This window comes from Trichechus manatus, unplaced genomic scaffold (assembly GCF_000243295.1).
Source record: "Trichechus manatus latirostris isolate Lorelei unplaced genomic scaffold, TriManLat1.0 scaffold00039, whole genome shotgun sequence".
NCBI lineage: Eukaryota > Metazoa > Chordata > Mammalia > Sirenia > Trichechidae > Trichechus > Trichechus manatus.
This window is the reverse complement of record NW_004443975.1, coordinates 9294859-9315772: the sequence shown is the minus strand read 5'-3', so window position 1 is coordinate 9315772 and position 20914 is coordinate 9294859. Positions and strand designations below refer to the sequence as shown.

Sequence of the window (20914 nt, the reverse complement as noted above, 5' to 3'; positions counted from 1 at the left end):
ACACCCATGTGGAACAGGGGTCACAGAGACCCTGGTTTAGGACACTGTGGGCACCTGCATCCCCCTTCCCTCCACCCCCATGGCCTTGGCTTGGTTGGCTGAACTGCCCTTCCACCGCTTCTCCGTGACGGGTCTCCACCCCACGCCCCACCCCCACACCTAGTGCCCTGGGCTCCAGCTCCAGCCTCCTCTCTCTGGCCAGGACAGGGCCACACTTTGGAGTGGACCAGGAGAAGCATTACATGGAATGCCGGTCTTGGGAGAGGCTCTGGGGCCAAGGGGTTCTGGATCCATGCATTTGGAAAAATGCCACAATCCACAGCCCCAACATAACTGATTGCAAACACCTGATAAGGTGCACAGGAGCAGGTCGCACATGACCAGGGCTGGCCTTTGCAGTCAGGCAAAAAACACCTGTTGCCGTTGAGTCGGCTCTGACTCATAGCGACACTGGAGGGCAGAGTACAACTGTCCCATAGAGTTTCCAAGGCTGTAAGCTTTATGGAAGCAGACCACCAAGTCTTTCTCCTGTGGAGTGGCTGGTGGGTTTGAACTGCTGACCTTTCTGCTAGCAGCTGAGGGCTTTAATCACTGTGCTATTAGGGTTCCTTTTGCAGTAAGGCAGGTCAGTGAAAATCTGGTGTGATGGTTCATTTTATGTGTCAGCTGAGCTGGGCTATGGTTCCTAGTTGTTCGGCCAGGGAGCCCTGGTGGTGCAGTGGTTAAGAGTTCGGCTGCTAACCAAAAGGTTAGCAGTTCGAATCCACCAGTCACTCCCTGGAAACCCTATGAGGCAGTTCTACTCCATGGCAACAGGTTTGGTTTTGGATTTTTGTTCAAACACTAGTCTAGTTGCTGTTCCATAATGTGATGTAACATCAACGTAATGTAATTACGTTCCATAATGTAATCTAATGTAATATAATCAACCAATCAGTTAAAAGAGGAGTTTCACTCAGGTTCGTTCTGCCTCCAGAATATAAGTAGATATTTTGGCAGAACTTTACTCTGCACCTTTGCCATCACCTGACCCACAAATCCTCCAAGTCTGTAGGAGTCTTTAGCCTGTCACCTGACTTGGGGATTTGGGACTTGTCAGCTCCCCATAATCACATGAGCCAACAACTCCTTGAAGTCTCTCTCTCTCTCATATACACACACACACACACACACACACACACACATATATATACATATATGTCACTGGTGTTGTTTCTCTAGAGAGTCATGACTCAGACATCTGGACTGTGCTGCTGAACTCGGTGTGGCCCCGAATGAGTCACTTCACCTACTGCTCAAATAGGAACATGACCTACCTCTATCTCCAAGGTGTCAGTGAGGATGAAATATGACAATATAGGAGAACTCCCAGCTCAGTGCCTGGAGCACAGGAGGGGCCTGCATGCTCCCCGCTCCCAGTGCAGGATTCTGGAGGCAGGAGGGCTGGGTGGCTGGGTGGGGCTGCTTCTGGGGGAACCTACTCTTCCCCACCTTGTGGTCTCCTCTCTCACTCTGCGGCCCCTTCCCTGATCCCTGCTCACGATGGGGTTGGCAGGGCTCAGCCTCACTGGTCACTCTAAGCACCGCTGAGAGCTCTGAAGTGCAGTGAGAGGCCAGCAGTGGGGGAAGGGCCACACGGCGGTGGGCGGACTCCTACCCACGACAGCATCCGCCAGGCTCCTGGAGCAGGCCGGTGCCCACAGCGGCATCCTGCAGGCTCCCAGAGCAGGCCAGTGCCCGACAGCATGGCCTGGGGGTGGGGGTGGGGGGCGCAGCAGGCCATCCCTGGGGCTACCGACTTTCAGGAAATCACTGGCTGTGAGTCCTTCACACAGGGCTGCACTTTCTTGGTCACGGTCTGAGTGAACACCAACGGGAAGCTTTTCCATTTGTTTGTGCTGCAACCTGAACTCCCCTCCCCTGCAAGCAGGCTGAGTCCTGCTGGTGTTAGGGTACAAAGGAAGGGTTGGGCCTCCCCCTGAGTGCCAGGGGAGGGTCTTCCAGGGACAGAAACAAGACTCTGGGGAAGACCCATGGCCAAGTGGTTGATAGAGGGGTGTTCTGCCTCCTCCCAGCCGCACCCCAGCTCCCTGGAGGTAACGCGGCCTTTGGGTGGTGGGAGGGGCCAGTGCAAGAGTGGACGCTTGGGGTCTGTACTTCTCCACGCCCTTCTCCTCCACCCCTGGGCTGGGGGAAACGCCAAGGGGCCACCAAGGGGCTGGCGTGCCAGGTCTGATGTCAGGACAGAAATCTCAGGAGGAGTAAGGAGGTAAAGGAAAACTGATTAGGCCTTGGCCCACGTCTCTCCTGGCCTGTCTGTCTGTCTGTCTCTCTCTCACACTCCTCTTTCTCAATCTCCTCTTACAAGAAATAAAATTAGTTAGATGATCCAAACAAAACACACGTTCAGCTCTGCTGCTCCATGTCTGGCCCCGGGGGAGCCACAGGGGCGGGCAGGAGGAGCTGAGGTCTGGGCTGGCTCTTAGGGTGAGCACCAATGCTGGACACCATCTGGGCCACAGCATGCAGAGGGGCTTCACCAAGCCCTCCTTGCACTACAAGAGAAGGGGGAAGGAGCCTCGTGTGGCTCTTGGGACTGAAGGGTAGAAGTCTGAAAGGGGATGACCAAACACCCCGCCAAGACCCAGGACTCCGAGCTCAGGGTGACAGAATCTTAGGCCCTTGCTGTCCCCTCCAACGCAGATCCTCCCCTCTGGACTCTGCCAACTCTGACTTTCTCCTCTTCCCCCCACAGGTCTTGTCCCACTTAATCTCTCCTGCTATCTGTCAGGGTGAACTGGATCCTAGCCATCAGAAACCTGGAGTGGGAGCTCATTCTCCAAAAACCAAACCCATTGCCGTTGAGTCAAATCCAACTGATGGTGCTCCCATGTGTTACAGAGCAGAACTGTTCCACAGGGTTTTCTAGGCTGCAATCTTTATGGAAGGAGATTGCCAGGCCTTTCTTTTGCAGTGCTGCTGGGTGGGTTCGAACCATCAACTGTAGTTTGGTAGTTGAGCACAAACTGTATGTGCCCCCCAGGGAACAGAGCCGATTTCTACACAGGGCCAATTACCTGCCTCCAGGCTCCAGGCTCACGCGGCCCTGCAGCTCCCTGCCGCTGGGCTGGCCAGGGCACACCAGGCCCCAATCTGGAGATGTGGGCAAGCTGTTAAGTGTCTGCAGGGCCTCTCAGCTCCTGGAGTCCCTGCACAAGCGCACTCTCAGGGCAGGCGCGAGTCTTTTTTGGCAAGCCAGCATGTCCTACTAGCCGGCTCTGTCTTCCCAGTCTCTCATCACTGGGAGAAATGAGCAGGCCGCTATTCTAGCTGCCCCTTCACAGCAGCTCATGTAAAGGAAGTCACCACCTTGCTCCCTCCCTACCTGGTACTGGTCCCCAGCAATCCCACCTGATCCTCCATGGGGAGGTCTCTCTGCCCCTCTCCTGGTGCAGAGCCTCAGCTCACCAAGGAAGGGAAGGGGCTGTCACGGGGCTGAGCCAGGGTCCTTGCACCCTTTGCACATAATGTGAGAGGACTGAAGTGGGGGAGCTTCTAGTTAGTCCAAGCCAGATGCCAGGACCTGCCCTTGCACGCGAAGCCACTCAGGAAGCTATGAGCCGTTCTAGGCGTCCCCCATGGCTGGGATGGTGCCCAGGCAAGTGTGGGGGCTCCGAAGAGCTGGCTCACCTGATCCCCATCTTGCAGTCCATCACGCAAGGTGAGTCGAAGTCAGCCAGCAGGTCATCCATCTGGTTGTAGCGCTCCCCGTCCTTCACCACGTCCCCGTGGTAGGCAGGCACGTAGGGCCTCAGTACGTCCTTCATTAGCCGGTCCAGGCAGCGCTGCTCCGACTCACAGTGCTTCTTCAGGATCCGACCATTGGCCGCAGCCTTGAAGCTCCCTGTGGACAAGACGGGAGGAGGCCTCTGGTCCCTGAGCGGCCAGCCCTCTCGGCACAGTCCCTGGGGCTCCCCACTGTGAGTATGGGCGCTTGACGGGGGGTGACAAATGGTGGGCGAGCTATAAAGGTTGATGATTTCATGTGTCTTATTGAGTAAAATGGGAAGAAACAGAGAAAGAGAGAGAGAAGAAGACAGAGGGACAAAGACAGAGGGGAAGATGGATGTTGGGAGAGGGGTGGCACTGCCCAGGGGGCAGCCGACCACGTTCCTGTATGAAACAGTGTTAAAGGCACATGGTGGCTGCAATTTCAGACTACAAAGTCTCTCAGTGAGAACCCATTCTGGGTGCTTTTCACCCAGGAGCACCCAGGGGCCAGGCTGTCCCCTCCCGAGTTTGCTGCCCCCGACCCTGACCCAGCCGAGCCCTCCCACCAGGGAGTGTGGAAGGCTGCGTCTACCTGCGTGTCCCGCCAGCTGGATCCAGGGGTACTTCTTCTTGAAGGACATGACAAACGGAGACCAGTGGACCATGTTTTTTATCTTCCTCCATGATTTGCTCTAGAAACAAGCAAACAAACAGTCCTGCATCAGAAAGAGGACCACTAGGTTCTGCTTAGGCTGAGTTCAGAGCAAGAGCACTCACTGCCTGTCATCACAAAATGATGTACGCCGCAGGTGACCACAGCACAGGGGCCCTCAGTGGGCTCCCAGAACCCCCCCTCACTGATGCAGGCAGAGGGGGCTCTGACCCATGTTACAGGTAGCCTGAGCAAAATGCCCTGAAGCAAGGAGACCTTCGGGATGATGATCTGACAGGTTCAGGGGGCAGGTGGGGGGCAGGCAGAATGCTCTCAGTCCAGTGCTGACCCCCATTCCAGGCCATTGCCCCATCAGGTAAACAACTAAACCACACCCCTGCCCTTGCTCATGTCCCCTCTGTGGGCCTCGGTCTCCTCATCTGTCTAGTGAGGGGAGGACAGCTGAGCCATCAGGCTCCTGGGGCTGATGGACACTCTAGGACTCTGCAAAATGACCTCCCTCAACCCCACATCAGTGGCTCCCACAGAGGAAGACTAGAGGGGCCAGTATCCCCTGCTGTGACGTGACAGTTCACACTGTGTATATGCAGTGGCTCCGGGGTACCTCCTGCCAATGAGCAGTGTGAGGAGAGACTTTAAAGGGAGTTCCCCAGGGACAGTTCCCCCATGGTGTCAATGCACACGGGGGCCCTGGAAACCATGATGACAAGTGACAAACCCACAGGTCTCTCTTCTGCACTACACTGCTTCTGCTCAGGATGTTTCTTAAGTGAAAACAGCCAGGACCGGCAGTGTGTGTGTGTCAGTGTGTGTGAGTGTGTGTGTCAATGTGTGACTGTGTGTGTGTGTGTGTGTGTGTGAAAGTGTATACATGAGAGTGTGTGAGAGGGAGTGTATGAGTGTATGAGTGTGTTACAGTGTCTGTATGTAAGTGTGTGTGTGTGTGTGTGAGGGAACATGAGAGACTGTGTTTGAGTGTGTGTGTATGTGAACGTGAGTGTGCGCGTTTGGGGAAGGGGGTGCTTCTTGGGCAGAGAGAAGAAGAGAACTCACACCTATTGACACCTCGTTTTACTTTCACAAGCACGCGAGGCCTGTATTCTGATTTCCACTTTGTAGCACCCACGCCTGAGAGGAGTCCTTGGTGAGGCTCGAATTTAAATCCTCCTCATCTATATGACTACTTTTTTAAAAAACCAAAATCCTTTTTTCTCCTCCCAGCAATAAACATTTCTCTAGAAAAAATATCCCTAAGCTAAATTTAATAAGAGTAGGCAGTAGGGATAAAGATAACAATACAGTTGCCGGAGTCGACCCCATCTCACTGTGACCCTATGTGTGTCAGAGTAGAACTGTGCTCCATACAGTTTTCAATGGCTGATTTTTCAGAAGTAAACTGCCAGGCCTTTCTTTCGAGGCACTTCTGGGTGACTCAAACCTCCAACCTTTTGGGTAGTAGCCGAGCATGTTAACCGTTTGCACCACCCAGAGATTCTGGCGTGAACATGAGGGCTCCCCAAAACACCAGCCTCTGATGGACGTGATGGGAACCTGAACTGAGAAGCATTCAAGTTACCGAAAAAGAGGATTCCTGAGCAGCAAAACCACAGCGCGAAAACCACGCAGCTCGGAGCTGGAAAGGAAGAGAAGCTAGGAATTCTGCAGAAGAGGGTAAGGGGGGCGGTCCTGCCTTACAGTGGAGACCCTGAAGATGCACTTTGACAGGCGGTGACGGGGCCCTCTTTCCCTGTCCCAAATCCCAGGCAGTGATACAAGGGGCCTGTGGGCCTCGGAGGGGCCGTCTGTGGACGAGACGCCTGACAGCCTCCTTGAGGAGCCAGAACAGCCTCCAGCTGTAGAAGCTGCTGGATCTCAGGGTTAAATTTGCCTCCTTTTAAAACAATTCTTCTTTGCTGAGACTCAGCTGCTTGTGTCATCAAGTTTTCCAGTTAAAATCTGTTTCAGGAGAGGCAGTCTCCTCTACTGAGCCTGGTCATTTTTCCCCCTTATTTTTATAATTTATTTTATTTTTGTTGTTGCGAATATACACAGCAGAACATACACCAATTCAACAATTTCTACATGTAAAACTCAGTGACATTGATTACATTCTTCAAGTTGTGCGATCGTTCTCGCTCTCCTTTTCCAAGCTGTTGATCCTGGCCGTTTTTATCCCCATCACCCAAACGCCAAGACCGATTCCATTCATAAGCAAGGGCAGAGCTCTGCAGGGCCTTGAGACAACAGGGTCAGGCCTTTACTGAAAACGTTGTTTTTCCCAGAGCCTTCTGATGGAGATCACCAAAGGTTAATGTAGGCCCAGCTATTTCTTATCTACGCACCCAGAAGGCTGCAATAAAATCTGGGCAGACAATGCACGGGGCAACAATGGAAAAAGCTCGGTAGGCAAGATGAGCCACGCAAGGATTTGTCCACAACTGTGGAAGCCATTAAGGCAGGTCCAGAGGCAAAGTGCAAAGCAAACCACCACCTGTTGATCACGGCTCCGCAACCAGAGCTCAGACAGTGTCTCAGCCCTCTGCCCAAAAGACACCGGGTGGGCGTGCAGGGCCCTCGGAGGAAGCCTGCGGCCACAGTGATGATCCCACCAGCCAAGCCCCGGGCCCATCTAAGCAGGGCGGACAAAGAGTCACACACTCAGGTTATGCTCACACTTCCTTCTCGTTAATTAAAGTTAAGAGTCAGAAGACTGGAATTTCCTGTTCACTATTCTAGGTCAGTGTGGGTCTCTCTGAGCCTCTGTTTCCTTATTTACATCCTCATTTTTTAATTCTATAACTGGAATAATATCTTCAGTGTGAATTTCAAGAAGATCTTAAAATTCAAATGCAGGGAGTTGAAAGAAAATTCTGGAAAATGAGAATTCAAGAACGTTCTGAGTTTCCCAGGAAAACGCTTTGTTGACCCATAAAGCCCCGTGTGAATGGCTGATGACCCCCTCTCCCTCTCACTGAACTCTGTATCTGTGGACCACCTAGTGGTTAAGAACTTGGCTGCTAACTAAAAGGTCCACAGTTCGAATCCACCAGCTGCTCCCTGGAAACCCTATGGGGCAGTTCTACTCTGTCCTATAGGGTCGCTATGAGTCAGAATCAACTTGATGGCAACAGGTTTACTACGTTCACAGGACATGCCAGGAGGGTCATGAAAGAAATCTCCTAGTGGTCCCTGCCTACAGCCTGACCAGGGACAGAGAGATTATAAGTGCATTCCAACAAGAGAGGCCATTCGACCTTGTCAATGACAAATGTTAAGGAAGTCCAACTGTGCTAAGCGCTGTGCAGTGCTGGGTGTATAGTGAGCAGGCTAGTCCTCGTTCTCAGGGACTAGGAGTCCAGTGGAGGGAAGATGGTCTGAGTTAGAACCTACTAAGCACTGTAGGGTGGACAAGAAAGCCCGGACCAGCTGTGTAACCTCGGACAAGTCACTGACTTCTCTGAGCTGTCTTCTCCTCCTGAACTGGACCTGGTGAAAGGACAGAATGAGGACCTAGGAGGAAGCGTTCAGTCACCAGTGAGGGGCCATGAAGGCTGGTGACTGCTGGGAAGGGTGAGCATCATGACGGCTGTGGGCTGTACCCACAGAAGCAGCACAGGGACATTCCCAAAGGAGAGGAAAGAGAAGACTACTGTTGGGGGGTAGGGGTGGGAACAGAGGCCGGGGACTGGGATTCGCAGCGGTTGGGAAGCAGAGTGCTGGGAGTGGGAGCGGGAAGCAGTGGGAGACGCGGGTGAGTGGCCAAGCAGCCTAGACTCGGGGAGTGAGGTGAGGGGGAAGTGGGCCGAGTAGGCAAGTCCTGGCTCAGTGCCCTCCTCACAAGCTCTCCTGGAACAAGTTACTGACCTTCCTGGGCCCCTATTTTCTGATATGTAAAATGGGAAAATATATAGATTCCCTTTATCCTGGAGGACAGAGCTCTTAGAAGATGGCATGGGGTGTTTGTGGAGGAGTCTTCAGTCCTTTGTGTTGGAGGAAGGGGCACAGGTATTTCTGAAGTTACCCAGGGATGGTCAGGCTGGTGCCATGTGGACACGCTGCCAGAGTAATTAAGGAATAAAGACCGCAGAGCATCAGGCCGGGTCAGGCCCACCCCACCGGGGGTCCATCTCTCCAGAGAGTTGCAGACACCCTCCAGTGGGGGCCTGTGGCCCTGGAAGGCAGCAGGGACAGATGCTGGGAGAGATGGTGCAGCCCAAGCCTAGCAGGGGCGTTAGAAGCTGTGAGGCCTCCAGTCCCAGGACTTCTGTTTCGAGGCCAAAGACCCAGAAAGGAGGGATGCTTCAGGGCCGGGGGTCCGCTGACAGTTCAAAGGATCCAAGAGCCTCCTGAGAGACACCGCAGCCCCTCCCAACAACGCTGAGTTGTGAATACAGGAGCACCTTTCTGGCTTCGGCTTCCCTTCCCCATTCCTCCTCCATTAGGAACCATTTCTTCAGCAGGAAAATGGGCCCCAAATGGCCAAAGGCATGAGAGTCCTCCTATCCCAAGGCTCTGGCCCTAACCAGGACGCAGGCGGTGGAATATTCCACTTACAGAGGAACACCGGGAATTTGTCCCAGGAGACTTCCTTACTCTCTCCTGGCAGCCACATGCAGGGGTTTTCCCCAGGGTGCCAGGCACATCCCATTCTGGGGCTGCTCAGTTGCCACTTTGGGCTTAGCTACCAGATGACACAGGTTTAGGCTTCCGCCTGCAGTAGACTGGAACAGCTAGATGCTTCTAGACTCTGTGGTTGGAAGTCCACACACGCCTTCGTGCTCTGCACTTGTGATGTCCTTGGGAACATCTCAAGGGAAAGGAAAGCACCACAAAGCTTTATATATATAAAGCTGACGTAGAGGGCCCTGGGGTGGGGCTAGAGGACACGTGGTTTTTATTTTGATTCTATGCTGGGTGTTCAAACCAACTGAAGACTAGGAATGAGGTCTTTCCTGTGGCCCATTTGGCTTTAGGGGTTTACGTGAACTCAGCTCAACAAATCTCTACATTACTGCACCTCTGGGTTAAATACGCGCTAGCTTTCCCTCTGTTCTTTTTTCTACCTGAGTGCTGGGCAGAGCCTGCCACTAACCTCTTCCCAAAGCACTTTGCTGACGTCATTCCCGTCTATTGCAGACCTGCCACCACCCGCCTGTCAGTTTCTCATACTGTGGTGGCTTGCATGAGAATTCAAGAATGTTGTTGTGATGCTGGAAGCTATGCCACTAGCATTTTAGATACTAGCAGAGTCACCCATAGTGGACAGGTTTCAGTGGCGCTTCCAGACTAAGACAGATTAGGAAGAAAGGCCTGGCAATCTACTTGTAAACATTAGTCAATGGAAATGAATCACAACAGAACACTGTCCAAAACAGTGCTGGAAGATGAGCCCCCTAGGCTGGATGGCACTCAGTATACACAGTGGCTGCAACAATGGATTCGAGCATACCGACGACTGTGAAGACGGCGCAGGACCCGCCGTTGCGCTGTACGTGGGATCGCCATGAGTTGGAGCCCACTCCGCGGCAACTCACAACACCACCACGACATTACAGCCCTGACCCTCAGCAGCAAACACGTCACTGTGGAAGACGCAGGGTTTCATGCTAAACTCTGACTGCTCCAAGAAAGAGGGGAGCCCAACTCATTCACAGCAGTTGAGAAGGAAAAGATCAGAAACCAGCCAGGAGGCGCGATATGGCAGCCTCCAGACCTCTCGCATTGCTGAAACTGCTCAAGGTAGTTTCCTCCCGTTATCTGCTTGCACCTGTCTTTGACAGACGCTAAAATATTCAGTGTGGAAAGAGAGGTGTAGTGGCAAAGAAAAAAACCCAAAAAACTGACAAGAACAAAACCCAACCCTCTTCATGCTTGAGGTGACAGGAAGTCACAGAGGAAGGGAGTATTGAACCAGACAACACCAGACAGCAACCTCCAGCAGCAAAAAGACTACAAAAGACCAGCTGCCGTGGGGTCGATTCAGACTCCAGGAGAACGCCGGGTGGTGCAGACAGTTAATGTGCTCGGCTGCTAACTGAAATGCTGGAGATTCAAGTCTACCCAGAGGTGCCTCGGAGGAAAGGCCTGGGGATCTACTTCCGGGAAAATCAGCCATTGAAAACCTTATGGAGCACAGTTCTACTCTGACACACATGGGGTCACCACAGAAAGACTGTTATTGTTGCTGTCAGGTGCCGTCAAGTCAGTTCCAACTCATAGTGACCCTATGTACAACAGAACAAAACACTGCCCAGTCCTGTACCATCCTCACAATCACTTTACGCCTGAGCCCATTGTTGCAGACACTGTGTCAATCCATCTAGCACCTTCCAATCTGAGGGGCTCATCTTCTGGCACTGTATCAGACAACATTCCAGTGCTATTCATAAGGTTTTCACTGGCTAATTCTTTACAGAAGTAGTCTGCCGGGTCCTTCTTCCTAGTCTGTCTTAGTCTGGAAACTCAGCTGGAACCTGTCCACCATGGGTGGCCCTGCTGGTATTTCAGTACTGGTGGCATAGCTTCCAGCATCCCAGCAACACGAAATCCCCCACGGAACAACGAACTACAAAGCTACAAAGAAAGCAAGCCTCTCCTCGCAGCCTAGGTTCTACCTGAGCCATAAAACCTGTGAGCAGGTCATGGGAAGCTTTGGGAAGCTCAAGGGCGTAACACATTCCGTCCCACCTTTCTCTCCCTCCCTTTCCCCGAAGTTTGGTCCCTAGAGCAGAGCTGAACCTATTCCCTAGAGGCCAATGCCTTCCATTATTGCTAGCTGCTGTAGAGTGGCCCCGGCTCCTGGTGACCCCATGCACAATGGAACAAAACACTGCCGGGTCCCGTGCCGTTCCCATGATTGTCTGCAGATCAGAACATTGTGATTCATAAGGTTTGCACTGGCTGATTTTTGGGAAGTAGATCAAGATCACCAGGCCTTTCTTCCTAAGAGGCCAATGCCGACGTGGGGCGAGCTCGTGCTGCTCAACATGGGGCATCTCACTGCAGACAGTTTCTGTGTGGGAGAAGCCCTCACCGCCTGTGGTTCTTCATCTCCACCTCTGGCCCTGTTCGAGGAGTTGCCAAGGGCAAGACAGGGCAGGCCAGGAGCCACCCACTGGCCAGGGGTTCTGCCTGAGCCTGGGCCGGAGCCCAACGGAGGAAGCTTCAGGAGGGTCTCCGGTTCTGTGTGTTTATCTAGACCAAATTCCAGGCCGTCTGATGCAGCTTCTGCCTCCTGGGTGGATGCCACCCTCTGGCTGGTTCTCCCAGTCAGTCATTCCCAGTCAGGCTGGAGGTGCTGCTGGAAAATGCTGCCTTAAACAAACAAAACAATTAACTGGGATAGCCTCAAAGTCTGGCCGTTGTCTACCATAAAGCAGGCAAAAAAGGGCAGGCCTGAGGGCTGGTGGCTGGTGGAGGGGAGGAGGAAGAAGAGGAAGGAAAGCAGGGACCCAGCACTTACCCCAGCACTGGTTGTGGGGACGAAGAGGCCTCTGGCCACCCATTTGGAGTCCCGGGGTGGTGCAAACAGTTAACATGCTCAGCTGCTAATCAAAGGGTTTGAGTCCACCCAGAGGCGCCTCGGAAGAAAGGCCTGGCATCTACATCTGAAAAATCAAACCATTGAAAACCCCATGGAGCACAGTTCTACTCTGACACAAACGGGGTCGCCATTAGTTGGAGTCGACTTGACAGCAGCTGTTTACTGGTGTAGGTGTAAACCTCTGGAGGGCCTGGAGCCCCCAGCACCTAGCCCTACCAGACGCACAGCAAGCTTTGCTGGGGACCCAAGAGGCCACCAAGGCTGGCCAGCCTGCAGGTCTTGGAGGAGAGAGACCAAATCTGATAGGTTGTGAGGGAGGGCATCTGCCCGCTGGGAATCTGGTCAGAAGATCCGGAAGAGAGTTTAAGCTTCCGGGCAGGCACGGACTCTGCTTCATTTCTTATCAAGCCCCTGGCATTACTCCTTGTCCCAGACAGCGTGGACTATTTCAGAGAAGCAGGTCTCCTGAAGACAGCTACTTACAACTGCAAGCTGACCCCAAGACAGCCAGCCTTTCCTCCAGCTTCCCTGCTCACCGACCACCAGGCTGACGGCCTTTTCACTGCCCTGCGATTAGGGACTGAAGCATAGACCCCTCCTCCCTCTCCTGCTGGCTTCTGTCTAAAACACCTGCATCCCCAGTGGAAAGGCAGGCCATAGCTGGATTCTGTCTCCAGCAGATGGTAGCACCATGGAGCAGAGCACAACACAGGTTTTGGAGTTAGAATGAATCCCTGCTCTGCCACCTCCCAGCTGTAGCCAAGAGTAAGCCTTTGAACTTCTCAAAACCTCAGTTTTCTTGTCTGTGACCTGGGCATAATAACAAGGCATGTGCCCTGCCCACCCTATGGGGTTACAGTGAGCATTCAGCGAGGTGATACTTACATACGACCAGTTACCAGGTGCCGTCAAGTTGGCCCTGACTCATGGAGACCCCACTGTGTGTCATAGTAGAACTGTGCTCCATACAGTTTTCAATGGCTAATTTTTTAGAAGGGAACCACCAGGCCTTTCTTCCGAGGTGCCTCTGGATGAACCCGAACCTCCACCCTTTAGTCAGCAGCTGAGCATGCTCATGTGTAAACCATTTGCACCACCCAGGGATGCCACATACATACAGGTAGGTGCTCTGCACACTGTCCAGAGACTTTGTTCTGACTTCTATATGTCTCTGTGTTAAATGGAAATCATTTTCTTCTCCAGTGCTGAGCAATCTGGCAAGAAGCCAACCAGGCACTTGCAGAGGGCCAGATCATTGCCTGATGAGCTACGTGTGATAAACTGCTTACAAAGCCTGGGAAGGGGGCAGGCAGCTCCTGCTCTGTCACTCAATAAGAGGCAAAGCCACGCTAGAGCTCAGGTGTCTTGACATTGGTTTCTGGTTCAGAAGGTCAGGAAAACTTGCAAAAAGGAGAAAGAATGGGTCCCGTGAGGCAGCCCGCCCCCCCCAGTTTTGAGAAAAATCCAGCCATTCCCAAGATTGGAAACGTTTCCCATTTCATATATTTGGAACTCTGCTAGGCACGGCCGAAAACCATTATTTTCAGCATGAATAGTGAGATTGCTCACCTAATTCCATTTTCTAAACGGGGTTCATGTAGGCTTCTTAACTCCCTTCCTCTTTGACGGCTTCCCTCAATTTTCTACTTTTTTCCTCCAGAACTTCCTTTTTCATTGAAATAGTTTGGTCACTTGACTAACTTATTTTTAGATAATTATAAATAAAGAGTCTCCCACTGCTTTTCTTTTCCTTTTTTTTTTTTTTTTTTTTTTGAGTAAAGAGGATGGAGGAAATGTCTAAAATACCAGAAAAGGGAAATTATTTCTGGACCCAGTGGTTCTCCAGAACAGCACTCCTAGACGAACCCTTTTCCGGGCATGTGCGTGCACGTGTGCATGTGCATGCATGTGTATTAGTGAGTAGTGATGATAACCTGGCTTATCAGAGAAAGAGGCAAAGAAATCACATGTTCAACACCTAACATGTTGCTAGGCGCTGTGCTGATGTCTCATTTAATCCTCCCTCACAATACTGATACAGTTATCTCCACTTTGCAAATGATGCAACAAATAAGCGGTTAAGTAACACCTAACCAAGGTCACACAGCTTCCTGGTTTGCATCATTAATTCCGAGGATTTTGTTTCAGCCAACAGGATTACTGGGCCCCCATCAGCTGGCTCTCTTTGCCTCTCCCCCAGTTAAAAAGGAGCCTCACTGAATCAGCAAGTGCTTTGTCAGAAGAGTGACCTTTCAGATGGGGCAGGCCTGAATGAAGTCCTGCCCTGCCCTCCCTTCCAAGTCTGTTCTCAGAACGTCCTCAATGACACACACTTAGAGAGGCACATTGAACAAAGCGCTGAAAGTGAACAGAGGACGCCCCTGCCCAGGGAAGGTTCGTTCTGCATCAGTGCCTTTGTTCTACATTTGCAAAAGTCTGGGTGAAAGCGACTGAGTTTTCCACGTTTGGAAAAAACGCTTTTTTCTTCCTTCTTCTTCTTAAAAAGCAGTTAGGGTTTCCCTAGTGATCATTATTTCCTTCACTGGGGAAAAGCCTGGTCCTTCTCCCAGGCTGCAGAGCGGAGAATGCGCCAACTTTGTTCATTGTATTCACGCTGGCACAGCCCCTCCTGAGGCCGCAGCTGGGTGCGAGCCCAGGCAGGTAGGGCCCCTGGCTCAATAGCTCCCTCCTGGAGCACTGGTTAGAAACCTGGCTGGGGCCAAAAGCGAAACCGGCGCCTGCCAAAAGCAAGCTGTGTGCTTGGAGGGGAGGAGGCAGAGCCTTTTAAAACCAAGACACTGAGGATCGGAAAAAATTAAGTCCAAGGGTTTGGCAGGGCAGGTAGCTCAAGCTAAAAATAAGGGCCTGAATGTTAAGACTAACTGCCTCCCCCGTTTTATAAACAAGAACAGTCCCCTAAATAACGAGTGCAAAAACACCCAAGTAATTTTTTTATTTGGAGTCCCTGGGTGGTGCAAAAGGCTAATGCACTCAGCTGCTAACCAAAAGGTTGGAGATTCGAGTCCACCCACAGGAGCCTTGGGAGAAAGGCCTGGGGAATCTACTAAAAAATCAGCCACTGAAAACTCTAGGGAGCACAGCTCTACGTTGACACCCATACAGACGCCATGAGTCAGTCAACTCAATGGCAACTGGTAGGTAGGTCATTTTTTATTTAATATCCACCCCTACACACACACACAAACACACTCTCAATGTTCCCACCTGCTGGGTGGTATAAAACACTTTTCACAGAGTTTACCATTGGGCACAACTTTTTTTTTCCCCCGTCTTTTAAGAACCCACTGGTATAGGGTGGGAATGATGCTGAGTCATGGGAGGGGTGCAGGACCTCTCTCAGAATCAAGCTGCTGGGTTGGGGCAAGAGAACAGGGCAGCTCTGCCTGCGTAATCAGGGTGGTTGGTCCTCACTGGCCCCTGCAGGCAGGGACCCCTTGGCTATTGCTGACGTGACAGGAAGAGCTGGCTTTGAACTCTCTGGGTCAGGGCTCTGTCCTCTCCACTCCTAATCGAGAAGTGAGGGCCGCTCTGCTTGGGGTTTGCAGTGTGTGAGCCTGGTCAGGCCCTGTTTTAAGATGGGTGCTCCCGATGCCTGTGTTCAAACCCCAGGCTCAGCCTTTAGGAGGCACGCCATTTTGGTCCATCCGTTCCCAGCGACACGTCTGAAAAAGCCAGGAAAAGCCTGAGTGGCTGCCCAGCTGTCCCCTCCTGATTAGCTGCCTTCTTCCTGTTGCAGCTAGAGACCCAGTTTCCAGGTCAAGGGTGGTGCCCAGACTGGCACCCAGGGGCCCTGCATCATAGCCGCTCTCCCTCCCCACCATTATCTATAAGCCTGGCCAGAGGAGGCTGCCAGAGGCCCAGCTGGCAAGGGCAGGGCTGCTGAGTGCTCCTTGACCACCCACAAGGAGGTGTCAGGCCCCAGCAAAGACAAAGGGTCGTCCCAGATACCTTTTCACCCTCACTTCCCACCAACTCCCTCCCTGATGCTCCCTCTCACATCCAGCAGGGCAGGCCCTTCTTGTCCCATAACTACCCCACCTCTAGGCCTTTGTCCATGTAGGTGCTCTGTCTGGAATGTTCTCCATCCCCCTTCTGTTTATTCACATCCCACCTATCCATCCAGCCTATCCCTCTGGAATCTGTGAGCTGGCCCTACCTTTTTTGGAAAGCTTTCAGACACTCCAGCCGCAGGACACTCCCTGAAACCTCCACGCAGCAGGAGACCTCTGAGTGCTCCAGGAGGCTCACGTGCCTGCGGTATTGTGTCTCCACCAGAGGGCGCACTCCCTGAAAACTGGAACATCTCCTAAAACTTCTACCTGCCCCAGTAGAAGTGCAGTGGGAGTCCCTGGGTGATGCAAACAGCTAATACACTTGGCTGCTTACCGAAAGGTCAGAGGGTGGGGTCCACCCAGAGGCACCATGGAAGAAAAGTCAGTCATTGAAAACCCTATGGAGCACAATTCTACTTTGACATACTTGGGGTCGTCAGGAGTCGGAGTTAACTTGAACTGGTTTGGTTTTTTTTTTTTGGCAGTGCTATCCTTTCTCATCCTTTGTCCCTAAAGAACAAATGTCTTCACTGATGAGCTAAGCCCCATGTGCTACCCCTTAACAGCCAGGAGCGGAGATAGTGCCTGGGCTAGGAAGGTCTCTCGTGCTGGGCGGGCCAGGGGCAGAGCTGGCAGGGACAGTGTTTTATCTTGGCTTTCTGGGAGCTAGGATAAAAGAGGGGTCCCTGGGTGGTACAGATGGTTAAATGCTCTCAGCTGCTAACTGAAAGGTTGGAGGTTTGAGTCCACCCAGAGGTGCCTTGGAAGAAAGGCTTGGTAATCTACTTCTAAAACTCAGCCATTGAAAACCATATGGAACACAGTTCTACTCTGACACACATGGGGTCGCCCTGAGTTGGAGTTGACTCGACAGCACCTGGTAGAAAGGAGTGCAAGGCTGCCGGCTGTCTGACTGGCAAGAACACTCCCATGCTCAGCACACCAAAGTCCCAAGGCTCAGGCCCTGCCACATCCTATTTACCATCAGGTGAGACATACCTAACTAAGGCCATGCTTCTCTATGCTCCTGCTCAAGCCTGGATTTTTCCAGAGACATCTCCAGGGAGCAGATGAGGTGCACCTGCAGGAACTCCTGTTCCATCTGCCTGGGCTGGCCTCCCAGATCATCTCCACATCTCCTCTGCTCCCCGACAGCTGGCAGCCTGGCTGGCCCCAGACCCCCGGGGTCTCAGACCAGTCAACTCTGCTCGACTCTGTGATATCCTTGCCAGCAGGTACTACTGGCACCAGGGCTCTGGGGACACCAGCAAAAAATGCTCCTCCATTAGCAACACTTTGTTTCAAATCCACCCTCCCTCCCTCTGCCTGACTTTACAGTATCTGGCATCAAAGGGGCCCACTATCTTGCCAAACCAGATTTTTCCGTGGTTACCCAAGAACTGAGGTGTCCTTCACCCAAAATGGAAATGTTCTTAACACTCCCCAGCAGGCAAGGCCCGCAAATGCGCTATCTCTGGTCTAGAAGGTCACTAACTTGGCTCTCCCCTCCCCTCCCTCCTGGATTCCATCCTCTTCAGAACTAAAAATAATGGAGGGCTGGAGGAAAGAGGCGCAGAGAGGAAGCAGCAGAAGGCCTAGCATGCCTCTCACACCAGGAGCCGTCCGGACCTCAAAGGCCGCTGGGACCCAAGGCTAGGAGGGGCCAACAATGGGAGGAAACGGGGAGCGGGGGGCCGGGGAAGAGCCTGGGAGGGGGCCGCCTCTACAGCTGACTTCCTAATGGGTAAAGCTCACAGGACAGAAAGGCTCGACCTTTCCCCTGGGGAAGGGTGCTGGGCTCAGCCCAGCCTGGCCAGGGCGGCCCCTGCAGCAGACACCAGCCCCACCCCACTCCCTATGCCTCGTCTGCCCCTCACCAGAGATTTTATTTTTACTTTGGTAAAAATGCAAAAAAGCACGGCAGAGATTTACAGAGAGTGGAAATTTACTGGAGGCTCTAGCTGGCCAGAGACAATGGGCACCAAAGTCCTGAGGCTGCTGGGTACCCCCAGTGTCCCTTCCGGCCCAGCTCCTCCAAGGAGCCAGCAAGCACTCAGGGTCTCCACCCTCGGCCTCATCCCACCCCACACCTCCTCCTATGGGACAGCTCTTCCTGGGCCTGGGGGTACAGGGGCTGATCCCTCCTCAGCCAGTGCTAAGTGTTTTGTATGTATTAATTCATTTCATACATATGAGTATCTCAACCCATCACACAGGCATACTGTCGTTATCCCCATTTTACAGATGGGGACACTGAGGCACAGAGAGATTAAGTAACTTTCCCAGGGTTGCACAGATGGTAAGGGGCAAAGTCAGGATTTGAACCCAGGCAGTCTGGCTGCAGAATCCAAGCTTTTCATCACTCTGCCAGCCTGCCTCATTTCTTATCATTTGTGAAATGTAACTCCATCGCCAGACAAACCTAAGTTTAGGGTCCTGCTATTCCTAGGTGGTATTAGACACGTTACTAAGCCTCTGTGAACTTCCATTTCCTCCATATCTGTAAGATGGCAGTGCCACCTATCCTCCTGGGTTGTTTTGGGGATTAAATTAAATCCTATAAGTGTGCCTGCTACATGGATAGACGCACCTGACAAAGGTTCATTATCGTCACCTTATACGTGTGCTGCCTGGTCTGTAAACCGCCTGAGGGCAAGAACATGCACCTGGGGTGACACCCACCGGGAGGGGCTCCGTGCTGGCTCAGCAGATATTAGTCGCACAGTTTGACCACCTCCTCCTCCACCCCAACCCTGGCCTGAGTCCTGCCTTTCCTTGAGGCAAGTCCAGAGGGTGCGGCCATACAGGTGGCAGGAAGTAGGCTCCCAACAGACAGTACTATTTGTGTCCGTAAATAGAAACTGGAGGAGGTTGGAGCTGGCCTGAAGCAGAGTAGGGACAGGTGGGCCTCTCTTTCTGGGAGGTCCAGAGTGCCCGGGGCCACTTTTAGGCCTGGTGTGAGAGAGTGCAGAGACTGCGAGGCAGCATCGCTGAGCAAAGCCATTACTGCTGCTCTGCTTCCTATAGACACCCCGTCCCCCTGGAACAGAGACAACTCTGCCGGGGTGGGGGGGCCACATGTGGAAACAGGCCTGTTTAGCCCATGCTGGAAGATGACATTTAAATAGCCAGGAATCCGAAAGGAGGTCTTTTGCAACATGTGGAAGAATCTAAAATGTTATTTTCTTTCCTCCCAGCTCTCACAAGTACCAAAAAACAAACACGCCAGTTGCTGTTGAGTCATTTCTGATTTCCTGGTGACCCCAAGTATGTCGGAGTAGAACTGTGCTCCACAGGGTTTCAATGACTGATTTTTTGGAAGTAGACTGCCAGGTCTTTCTTCCAAGGCACCTCTGAGTGGATGTGAACTTCTAACCTTTTGGTTAGCAGCCGAGTGTGTTAACCCCTTATACCACCCAGGGACTGCCCTCAGGAGCACAGTCCATCTTAAAGAAACAAACTTCCTCTGTGTAAACGGCTCTAATACTCCCTTGCACTTTCTCAGAGAGTCCTTGAGATTAAAAAATCTTCAGATTATTTTAAAAAACACCTAAGGACACTGCTGGGCATAGTAGAAGGGATGAGGTTTCCTCCACCTCCAGCTTGCTAAAATTTTACCTCTCGAGACCAAAAATGTTCAGATGAAATATTACCTTTTAAGCCGTTGCTGAGAATGCAGAAAGCACCTGTAAAATATTTGGAAAGGGGGTTACCCTGGACTGACTCCAAAGTCAGATTTTTGGGAACTCCCACTTAGAGAATGTCTAACAAGGAAACTTTTCAGGAAGAACTTGAATACCACATTAGAGCTTACATGCAGTACCAAATATTTAGCTATATTTAGAAAATATCTCCAAGCAAGATACGTTGGTGTAATTCATATTTCTGACAGACAGGACTGATTTGCCTGTGGCTAAATGGCGCTCAGCAAATGGGAGTGCTGATTTGCAGAGCGAAGAAGAAACCCTGAGCTGTTTTCTAAAGAAGTTTCTGACCCAGGAGAGACGAGCTGCAGCCCTGAATTCTGCTATGAGTCAGCCAGCTTCCCTCTCCTGAGCAGAGCGGCTCCGAGCAAGAGTCGGGTCTTGGCTGCACAGTCATGCATCGGTGCACGCGTAGAGTCGCTGGCAGCACAGGAAATGGGCTGCCAAGAAGACACACTAGTGAACCCCATAAATGTGAGCAAGACTCATCGGCTCACAGAAGGCGGCTGTCCTCTGGGTCATCTTGACGTCTGTGGCAGTATGTGTGATTTTCATAAACAGACTGACTCATCGGCCTTCCCATGCGTCTTAATCAGTGGAGCGCTTAGTTAGCACTTTCCCTGTGTAGAGTAAGCCTCCTCCTGGGCTCGAGGGGCAGGGCAGCATGCTCTCCTCTGAGTCTCAGAGAAGCAAATGGAGCAAAAGGGCTTACCCAGGCTTGTGCCTGACAGGGGACCAGAACTGGGGTCCTGCCTGAGCCTCTAACCCCGGCAGTATGCCCAACTGCAGGGAGGGTCTCCCACCCAGTGGGAGCAAGGACACTCACTCCTGTTTACTTCCTTTTTTTTTTGCTTCAGGCTGCAATGAATTAAAGAAGCTCTAGTGGCACAGTGGTTAAGTGCTTGGCTGCGAACCTAAAGATCTGCCAGTTTGACTCCACCAGAGAAAGATGTGGCAGTCTGCTTCCGTAAAGATTTCAGCCTTGGTCTGGGGTCTTAAAAGCCTGTGAGCAGCCATCTAAGATACTCCACTGGTCTCACCCCTTCGGGAGCAAAGGAGAATGCAGAGAACAAGATACAAGGAAAAGACTAGTCCAAAGGACTAATGGACCACAGCTACCAAGGCCTCCACCAGACTGAGTCCAGTACAG

At 52.3% G+C, this 20914-nt stretch overlaps 1 protein-coding gene across 2 annotated transcripts in view; it reads right to left on the bottom strand.

The window, feature by feature from the left end:
- Nucleotides 1–20914, bottom strand: part of ITPKB (inositol-trisphosphate 3-kinase B) — a 131610-nt gene that overhangs the window by 30522 nt on the left and 80174 nt on the right. For both annotated transcript variants that reach the window (XR_002824029.1, XM_023730926.1), the window contains exons 3-4: nucleotides 4364–4463; nucleotides 3691–3904 (exon numbers count right to left, since the gene is read on the bottom strand). Coding sequence is in view for 1 of the 2 variants with exons in the window: in XM_023730926.1 (XP_023586694.1) it covers nucleotides 3691–3904; nucleotides 4364–4463 (314 nt within the window). In the remaining variant the exon portion in view is untranslated. The remainder of the gene's footprint in view (nucleotides 1–3690; nucleotides 3905–4363; nucleotides 4464–20914) is intronic.